Genomic DNA, 10075 nt, shown 5'->3' with positions numbered 1-10075 from the left:
TAACTGACACGGAGAGGTAGGTTAAGTCCAGCTGGCAAAGCAGGCTTTTCATACCCCACACCCACCTGCAGAGAGGTTATGTCAGCCTTAAGTTATCCTCCTACAGGAACTGGTATATACTGCTGCTCCAGGAGAGTGGAAATACATCTGCCTTCTGCTAAGCAGCTGTAGAAAACCTGTTGAACACGTAGCAGGGTTTAGTTTTGAGATTGGAAATCAGACTTCTGACTTTGACATGAGATAGTCTGTTGGGTCTGGGCTGTCTCTGTGCCCGGACCCGTGCTCAGAAGTTGATCCTGGGGGATGTCAAGATGCAGCCACTGAGCATTCAGCTGGTGGATGCAGGCAGCAGGTAGCCCCAGCAACGCAGAGCTCACTGAGTGCTCGCCAGGTAAATGTCTCCCCAGGCATTTGGGGTGAGTTTTGCAGCCCTGCTGAGTTCAGTGCTGCTGCACATGCTGCCAGGCCAACCCGAGACAATTGGTTTATGGCATTTTAGTATCTCCACTAGGTAGATGAATACCCCCCTGCTGCACTAAGGGTGTAAGCACAGATACATACTGCGTTGTACTGAGTGGTAGTAAAACACTATGTCAGCTTTATCCACGATGAACATACTCCAAAAAAAAGCACTGGTTTTTAGAACTACTCTGAAGAAGTGAAATAGCCCCTTCACCGTGGTAAAATGTTAGAGAACTCTAATCAATAGTCTTGCCTGTAAAAATTAACCCAGTGGCTTCTGTTCTGCAGTTACAACCTTTCACATGAGGTTGAGGCAGCTGCTGACACCAGCACCACTTCACCAAAATCTCGGAAAAGCATGGTGAAGAGATTCAGCCTGTGAGTACAATGGGGCAAAGGGCATTTGGTGTTTGATTTGTTCAGGCTCATGTTAACATGACTAGTACTCATTTCACCAGCTGAAAAACCTGCAGGCAGAAAAGATGTCCAGCTTGTGACAGCGTTTTTCGTTCTTTCTGTTGTGTAGCTCTCCGAATCCTCCAGTTGGCAGTTCTGTGGATGCATTCGCTTGGGGGTGGTGTCTGTAATCTCCGCCCCAGCCGTGACCATCTCGAAGGAAAAGGACTCCTCAACCAATTTTCCACTTGAAATTATCATAGATAGGATAGGAGAGTTAGGAGATTTTATTTTTCAAAGCCATAGGCAAGACATAGATCGTCAGCAGCCCTTACTGAAAAGTCTTTGAGTTACATTAGGATTAGTAATGTATGTTACAGTTCTATAAGAGGTTACACTTAGTATAGTTTTACGCTACAATTAGTACAGTTTATTTATATTATTAGGATAGTATAAGTTAGTATAGTTTTACACTACTCTAAGATTTACCACTTCTATTTACAAGTACCACCATGTAGCTCCTAGTCCGAATAGTTGAAGAATTCCAATTTAGTTTTTATTGAGAGGGTAAAGATAGTGCGTTTCCCTAGTTTACACTTTCCATTGCGTTACGTGAGAAAAAGATGTTTTAAATTGCTGTCCAGTTGCACGCTGCAAGAGTGCAGGGAGCTTGTTGAGAGCTAAAGGTCAACGTCAGGAAACCAAAAACCATCCCAGCGCATCCGCCATGCACACCAACCTGCTACTGCTCTGGAATGTTTTGTGCTCCTTTTTGAGCTTGCAGTTTAATGATTTCTGTTGCGGCTAACAGGGCATCTGAGATTATACACAGGTTTTACAACTACTTCATGAAATTATTCTCTTTTGGTGCAGTGAATGATTTCTGCAGCAAGTTAATAAAAATAAAATGGGTTTGAGTGTTTCCATCTCTTCCCCATTGTCTCCATCACGGCATTTTCCCCTCCTGGCCTCACGACATTACTTTGTTGGGGTTTTCCCCTCTCCTGCACACAGTCCTGAGGCTTGGGTTCACACAGCTCAGCTGCTTGTTCTGCCTCTTAGCACAGTCCCTCTTCCCCTCAGACCTCTCACACAGATGACCTGCCATTCACAAGTTACTTCAGCACTGGGGGAGACTCCTAAAACTGCCAATGTCACACCGAGTCCCTGAGCTGTGGCAGTTGCTCTTGCCACAGCTGTCATGACAACTGTCAACTGCCTTTCATGTTACAACAGCAAAGCCAAGAAGAACGATTACGCTGAATTTAAGCTGCCTCTTGCTTTTTTCCTAGGTAAACTACCTAGGGATACGAAACAAAGCCACACAACCTTACTCAGTTTCCTTCAGGATAAATACAATCTACCTGCGAACTCGGAATTTCATAGTGCCATATTGAGAGTACACCACCACTTGTCCTTTCCTAAACAAAGGCAAAGACAGAGTTATCAGATTACAAGCACTGTTATTGCAGATAATCATTTTTAGGGCCTGTCACCATAACCTTTCTTGGGAACAAGCTGCTTTGTCAGCTGGCTTGCTACTTAGACTCTGTAAAACCTGTTCCCAGCTTCCACTGGTCTGTCACCAGACTCACTGGGGGTAGACACTTGCTGGGTCAGCTGGGGGCTCCTGGGTTTTGGCTCTCTTGCTCCACAGCAGAGCACAAACCCCATACCAAAAGGAGGGGGGAGGAGAAAAAGGAGCCCTCTGTGCGTCATGAAGCAGCCTGCCAAATTCTTACGTTTCCCTTGTTAAGTTCTGCTAACAGAAACTCATTTTCAAGGTGTCTGAGCAAGTGCGTGACTAGGCGCAGCACGAGGCACCTCCGCGCTTGGGCTGTGGGTGCTAAACCTGCAGGAGGGGACATCCCTTCCGTGCCCGTGCTGCACCATACCCCAGGACAGCGCGCCCGTCCTGCACGCAGCAAACAGCGTCTCCGCCAGAGCCCAGAGGCTGCTTCAAGCCTGTGCTCCTCCTTGCACACAGTTTTGAAGCAAGTAGATGGAGGCCATATCTGCTCTGAAACTGACATATTCATTTAATTCAGGTGTTCTTCAATTGTTTCCTTCCGCCCCTGAAACTACCATCATGCCCCTTGCACCACTCACTCCCAGAGTCAACTAGACCAAAAAAAACATGCACACAAAAAAACCCCAACTCACCCACCCAACCCACCCTAGAGTGCTGTTGTCAAGATGCTTTTAATAAACTGCTACTGCTCTGCTTCGGGAAATCAAAGTTAATGAAACTCGGCCTCCCCGAGCATCCAAACCAGCTCCACCGACAGCATCAGTTCCTGAGAGCACGGCGTCGGCCAGCTCCAGCCCACGGGAGGCGACGGGGCAGACGTGTCCAAACAGCAGCTTTACCTGTTGGTCAGTGCCAGCCTCGTCCAGCCTCGGGCCCCTCCCCCCACCGCATCTGCAGGACGCACTTTAAGGCCCGGGTAGCCCGGTGGCTCCACTACAGAAGGGCAGCTGCTCCAGCCTGGACAGCAGAAGGAACGTGGCTTCCAGCTGGCAGCTGTGGAACAGGCTCATTTGTACAGCCAGTGACTCCATGGTAGAGTGACACAGATGCAAAACTCTCGAGCTGACCTTCCCTGCCAGGGCTACTCCCACCCAATGAAGAATACACACAGCCGCGCATCTTGCACCAGGTTCTATGTATTATCAGACCGGCTGACAGGTAATAACATGTCTTCTTTAGCAGAAAGCACAACACTGATCACTAATTATTAAAAACAGATAAAAGAAATAAACACCACCACCACCAAAACCCAACCGAACCAACCAACCCCGCTGCTGCAACAGCAGCCTGTAGCTTGAGGTCTGTGCCTAATAGCCCTGTAGTGCACAATTCTATCACGGCTGTTGAGAACAGTACGGTTGACAACACTAACATTTCTGTAGGTTGCTTTGTTTTTATAAGGATAGTGTCAAGCAGTTTGTAAATGAACGGTTGAGGTTTTAAGTTCCTAGAAGTCCTACGCTTGACTTTATGGCCTAATTAAACAGGCCTGCAAATAGGTCATTGGGCTTTGTTTTCCTGAAGAAATAAACTGAGATGGGGGAAGGAAGCAGGACATGACACGGACTAACTCCACCTGTGCTCCCTTCGGGCACTGCGGAGAGAAACCCAGCAACCTGCACTTTCCCATCCAGCTTCCGAGATTTTAGACACACCAAGACGTCAGTTTGGGGCTGGGAGGCCTGTTTAGATGGGATCTAGCAAGTGTTGAAGTCTGCGGAGGGGAAGCAGCAGCAGTTTTCTTTTGAGATGTGATGAGGGAGAAGAGGCTACAGAGGAGCGCTGCTCCAGAGCACTCGGCGTTTCTGGAAACCATCCTGATTCTGACAGGGATCCGTTTCAAAACCAAAAACCAAGTAAGCCAAATGCTTGCCTGCAGTTTCTCTCAGTGAACAGGGCTATAAAAGCCTGCAAACCTACAAGAAGTTATAGTTACACGGCAGCCCAGTTACAGCTGTCCAGAAAGGTATTGACACTTGTACACCTCTATATATTAATCTTTATAAATACAGTGTTCTGCATGAAAAACTGCAGAAAGACGTCATTCAAGGCTGGGGTTTTTTTTTTACAAAAGCTTGTGAGGGCTTTTGTTCGCATCTCTGTCTTTTTTCTGCCACTCTGGAATGCTTGTTCCTTTTCCTCCTTCACCTCCCACCCAGTCCTAAGCGGCTTGGTTAGTGGGCAGGTCCAACCACTGTGCTTTGCCATTCAAAGCAGTGGGAAGGAGGCCACGTGAAGAGCTGCTCTACAACTTTCAAGGGTGAAAAGCTAAAGTGTGAGGCAGGTTCAGCTGTCAACAGAGTCCCAGGGGAAGCGGGCAGTCATAGCTCATCCCTGGAGGACGGTGCGTTGAAGGATGACTGGGAAGGCAGAGCATCCTTGTTCTGGGCATCGCTGTGGATCTTGCCCTGCTGACGGGATTTCCAGGAGTGTGTTCTGTCCCAGTCTGTTGACACAGTCTCGTTGTCCCAGATTGTAGAGGTCTCTGTGTCACTGAGGTAGCCTGGCTGCCCTGTGTAGTGCGTGGGGTAAACAAGCAGGGGTTCTGCTGAAAAGGCTTTCAAGTCTCTGGACTCATAGTACTGCATGTACTTTGCTCTGAAGAGGAGAGAAAAATCACCCCAGGAACAGAGTGAACATTCACCACTGCCACCGCTTACAACTGACAGATACAAGCCAACCCACCAAGCAAACAGATCCCAGGGAGCGGAGGTAGTTGCTGGGTGGAGTTCTAGTAGAGAATTCTGACTCTCTACAGCCAGAACCTCCTGTCTTACAACCACACACAACCTATACTACCAACACCTTAGTTACCAGAGAGAGCCAAGTGTCTCAGGACCAGTCCCTACCTGGTTCAGGGCTTGTGGACAATATCCCCTTGCAGCAGGTCTGTCACCTCCTTTGACCTGTGTCAGCAGCTCTGCTCTAGAGAGCTAAAAAGCATGAGTAGCCCTGTCTCCCACCAACCAGGCTACACAAGAGACACATCAACATGACCTGGCTTAAGGATGTTAGCAAGATCCAGCCCACGTCAACATAAGCAACAAAGACTTACTACTTACACAGGATGCTTGTTGTACATGACTGGCAGAAATTCATCGACAGGCAGCATCTTGCTAAAAGGCTCAGCTCCAATGAGTTTCTGAGCCCCTTGGAAAGAGATTGCGTACCCCAGGGTCCAGTATGAGTAATCAGCTTCCACCAAATTCATGACATTGGGAACGGCTTTCTCAGGCTCTTGCACTCGCATCCTTTTCCGGCCAATGTAGCTTAAAGGGTGGAAAAAACAAGGAAACTGGAACCATAGCGAATGTGAAGCAACTAGGACCACAAGACTGTTCATGACTTGTGACATGAAGGAAGGGCAGAGGGGCAATCCAAGAAGTAATCCCTGACCAGGCTCACAGATTTCTATCCTGCACATTAAGCCTTAACCCACTGGGTGGTAAAACTGTGAAAGACTTCATAAGGGAGCCAACATGACATGGTGCAAACCTTGGGACTGAGCTCTGTCAGTTCCTGTCACACCAGCATCTCCAGACACCGTGGAGATCGAGCAACACTGCCCACAAAGGGCACCAATGGTACCCAAGGGATTTTCCAGCACCAGCCTGCCCAGAAGGCAGATCTGTCCTGATGGCAAGAGCCACCGAGAAGTTGCTGCCACCTTCCCCTGCACTCCAGCACTAACCTGCATCTCTACCATGACACAGCAGGCACTGCTGACCTCCCCTGCGTGCCCAGGAGTTCCCAGCTGGCTGAGTTACTTACATAAGCTCCCAGTCTAGCTGGGCTTGTTCAACGTCACCCATCAGCTTCATGAGCTTCCTCTTAAACTGGTGTTCAAAGCGCACATCGTCCTCAATAACAAGCGTCTTCTCCAGTTCTCTGGTCACCACCTGAAACCAAAAGGTGCAGAAGCAATCCCACTGGCACATCCCCATCTGAAGCCGCACCATCTAGAGCCAAGAGCCACCATCCCACGTGACCACAGCTCCTCAAAGGAACGTGCAGCAGCCTTTGATGCCAAAGCTGCTGTTCAGAAAACTCTTCCTTGGGAGAGAGCGTTCCTGAAGTCTGTGAAGGAAGACAATCCAGCATATCCAAACTCTGGCCCCGACAACTTGGAGAACACATGCGCAAAGACATCCTGCATATGTGGCTTCCCACATTATCATCCGATTGTTGCGTTGCCTGACTTCTCAGCACTGAAGTCACTCCTGCTGGCTCTAGGCTTTTGGAGCAGTGCCCTGCCCTGCCGACAAGTGCTGCAACTAACACCTCCCAAGGCAGAGGGCTGCCTGTATCTGAGTAACCACTGCCATTGCCCAGTCTTCTTTCAGTACCAACTCTTTCTCCCTGTCTCCGCCACACCTTACTTGAAATAATCCCTCCCGCTGATGTCGGGCTGTGTAATGCCAGCATCTGTGACCAGCACAGCCCAGATCCTCTCAAGCATCGCTCCCGAGGTGACCAGGGACAGATGGAACCTTCTACCACCCAAACAAGATCTCTTAGCTCAGGTAACAAAGGTGCCTCCTATGAAGAATCCTCACGACAGGCCAACTCAAAAAAGCCAGTCAGCAGAGTCACTGCAACTTGCTTCAGTCCACATGCAGAACAAGAGGTAAAAACAGGAGGTTTTGTAAACACCATTTGTTCTTCAAAACCTTCTCGCCTTTCTCCGGAAACAAACTTGCTCCAAGCAGGCTATTGGATGGTTTGCAAACAGAGTCATGAAAATATTCTGATAAAAAACCATTCGGCTCTGTTGGCAGATGGAAAGCAGAGATGAGAAAGCTGAATAGTGCATTCAAGAAAATGCCCGTGCCTGATCCCCTACAAACCAAGGAAAACGGTTCCATCCTACACTTCCAGAAACCTGCATCGTCCTTGGGCTGGCTGTGTGCCTTCCTCCTGCACCCACAACACCTGCCTGCAGGAACACCAAGGTTTGCACCCGCAAACTCCTTACCTCCTTCCAGATGTAATAGTGACTAAGGAAGCAGCCAATCTCTCCTCTGGTTAGTGGCCTGGAAGAGTATGGATCCCGGTATCCTGGGAGCATATCGATGCTGAGAGCTTTGAGCTGACTCGTGTTAAGTGCTCTGAGAAAGAGAAAATATCTATCACCATTTAAAAGAAAAGTGAATTCAAGTCAGACACAGACACAACATGGAAAACGCTGCTGATGTTCAAAGAAAACCTGTATCTTGAGAAATGCCTGCACCTGTTTTGCTCAAAAACCCCGAGAAAAATTAACTTACTGATTTGCATTTCTAAATCAAGCTGGCAAATCATAGCCTTAACTCTGCCAACAACTTCTTGTGGGACCATCAACTTCTCAGGTGCTTGGCTTAGACTGTTTTCCTAAGACGTCTTGATGGGTGCCCAAGCCTTCAAGACCGCTAGATGGCATGTGGGTTCCCATCTCCCTGAGGCCTTTTGCAACTCCCACACCCCAAATTTCTGCCTTGATCTCTCATTATAGAAAGGTTTTAACACACCTTAGAGCAAACTTGGAACGGTTAACGCTGTAACACAACAGCTTTGCAGCACTAGGATGGACAGTCTTCCCAGGAGACGATTGCTCTCACTTTCACTGCTGACTCCTTTGAACTGTGTGCAAGCGTTATAGTTCACAGAAATCAGCAAGATTTTAACCCCATTTTCATCTTAGTCTGAACCACCCTGCCCTGCTTCTCTCATGGGGACTGACTAGGTGCAAAAGAAGAAAGAAAGAGAGCAAACCTGCCCCAAACAGACTGCTAGGTAGATAAAAGTGATATTCACCTCTCCCCTCAGCCCACCCTTCCCCGCCAGAAGGCAGGTCAGGGCATCCAGGGAGATGCTGTTAAAGCAGTTCTGCACAACCCACTCCTTGCAAACAGCAACCCCAGCCAAAACTCACTTTCCATCCACAGCCTCCACTATCTTGACTGCAATCTCCTGTTCATAGAGAGTCCGCAGCATCCGATCCCGCCTGTCTTTCCGGCGCTTCAGATTGATCATGAAAATCTGGGTAGAAGAGAAAGACGTCAGCCTCCCAGCTTGGGACTGAGGAAGAAAACGGAGTCCTGATCCATTCTTCTCCAGCAGCCCCATTGAAAAGCACATCTTTTGAAAATACTGGGTCTGTTTTCATTCAGGTTACTTAGAATTTGTCAAAAAAATGGAGTTGGTTTTGAGTTGAAAGCTTAGAGGCCAGTTCTCCACCTTAAAATCACTTTTTATGGATGCTCACAGGGGAAACTTGCTCTTCCAGGGTCAATAAAGCTGAGGGGAGAGCAGCCACAGCAAAGTCTATAACTTACCAAGATAGAGGATATTTTGATTTATATCAAACACAGAGTAACACGGCCATCTCCAGCCTCAGTCCTAGAGGAACACTGACCCACATGTTTCTCCACAATGCTGCCACTGCCTGTATTTACGAGTATCAGTGGGGCCAGAATTCAAGTACGAGCACAGAGTAAAGAAAGGATTTAGGTCATTACTGCAGGCACGGAAAACCCACTGCTACCTCTGCCAGAGCAGAAAGCCTTGCAGAGAGCCAAGACTGGGGACAGACATGTCTGGGCAGGGCTCCACCCAGGCCTTGAGGAGACAAGACTCTCTGGTGGAGGGCAGAGGACTTAAGCCCTCATTTGCAGGTACACTGCAGAGGGCCAGGGATAATTTTCAGTCCCAGGCAGGCAAGTGCAGCCTTGTAGCCTGTGCCGCAAAACCTCACCCCAATAAGCAGCAGATCAAATTCCAGCTCAGTACAAAGGCAAAAATAATAACTGGGATAGATAAAGCGCAGCCGCAAAGGACAACATGGAAAAAACCTCCACCAGCTGTGTCCTCAACACAGATGCTCAAACACACAGAGCCAAATCAGGTTCAGACTTTACGATTCCTGTCAACAGATGGAGCAGAATACACCAGGAAAACAAAGGCTCACCTGATCACCACAACTCCCTTGGTCATGGTGCCGCTGCCACTGCGGCAGATGCATACGCAGGGGCTGCTGGCTCTCTGAATAACATGGACACTGGTTAATGAAAGCACAGCAGAGCCCTCTCCAGCCTTCTCCCCTCAGTGCCTGCCCTCTTCACAACATCAGGCAGAGCTGGGAGAGGAATTTCTGCCGCTTCTTGGGGCACTACCAGTGTCAGCAACCGTCTTTGTAGTTCACTTCTACTTAAGGCCATAGCAGAAAAATGTGGCAACCAAGAAGGGCAGGGGGAGGAGCTGCCCCAGTAAAGAGACAGCGTGCACAGTTTTCATCACTCCTGGACATACCCAGGGTGGGCCAGAACCCAGCTGAGAGCCTGGGTCCCACAGCTGCTCCACAACTCCAGTGTTTCTCTCAGGCAAGAGAACTCACTCCCTTCCGCCACTGGAAAGCAGGAGAGGTTTCCCAAAAGACCATGTTTTGTCACAGAATGGAAGGACTGCCAAGCTGCTCCGCAGAGTCGGATGTAGAGAAAACACACAAGAATTGGGGAAATAACCTGCTCTTCAGCCTGACTTCTCCATCTCCTCCTGGCTGCATTCAAACATCCACACCTTGAAGACAGGAAGCCCAAAGATTTGCTTGTACCCAAGCCTACACTTCTAAACATGGCTCTCGTAGCAGGTACTAAGTGCCCACAGACCTGGCTGGCCTTGTTTCTCTAGAGCAAACACCAGAGGGAAAGA

General features: G+C 48.7%; 1 protein-coding gene across 1 annotated transcript in view; it reads right to left on the bottom strand.

Annotated features, from left to right (window-relative positions):
- Positions 1-4585: 4585 nt before the first annotated feature.
- COLGALT2 (collagen beta(1-O)galactosyltransferase 2) overlaps positions 4586-10075 on the bottom strand; it is a gene marked incomplete at its 5' end in the record, with an annotated part of 5814 nt that continues 324 nt past the window's right edge. Inside the window, 5 exons of the mRNA XM_010019958.1 lie at positions 4586-4987; positions 5452-5658; positions 6161-6288; positions 7365-7497; positions 8301-8407. Coding sequence (XP_010018260.1) covers positions 4711-4987; positions 5452-5658; positions 6161-6288; positions 7365-7497; positions 8301-8407 — 852 coding nt within the window. The remainder of the gene's footprint in view (positions 4988-5451; positions 5659-6160; positions 6289-7364; positions 7498-8300; positions 8408-10075) is intronic.

The sequence above is a fragment of the Nestor notabilis genome, unplaced genomic scaffold (assembly GCF_000696875.1).
Source record: "Nestor notabilis isolate BGI_N333 unplaced genomic scaffold, ASM69687v1 scaffold10688, whole genome shotgun sequence".
Lineage (NCBI taxonomy): Eukaryota > Metazoa > Chordata > Aves > Psittaciformes > Psittacidae > Nestor > Nestor notabilis.
This window is presented reverse-complemented; position numbering and strand designations above follow the sequence as displayed.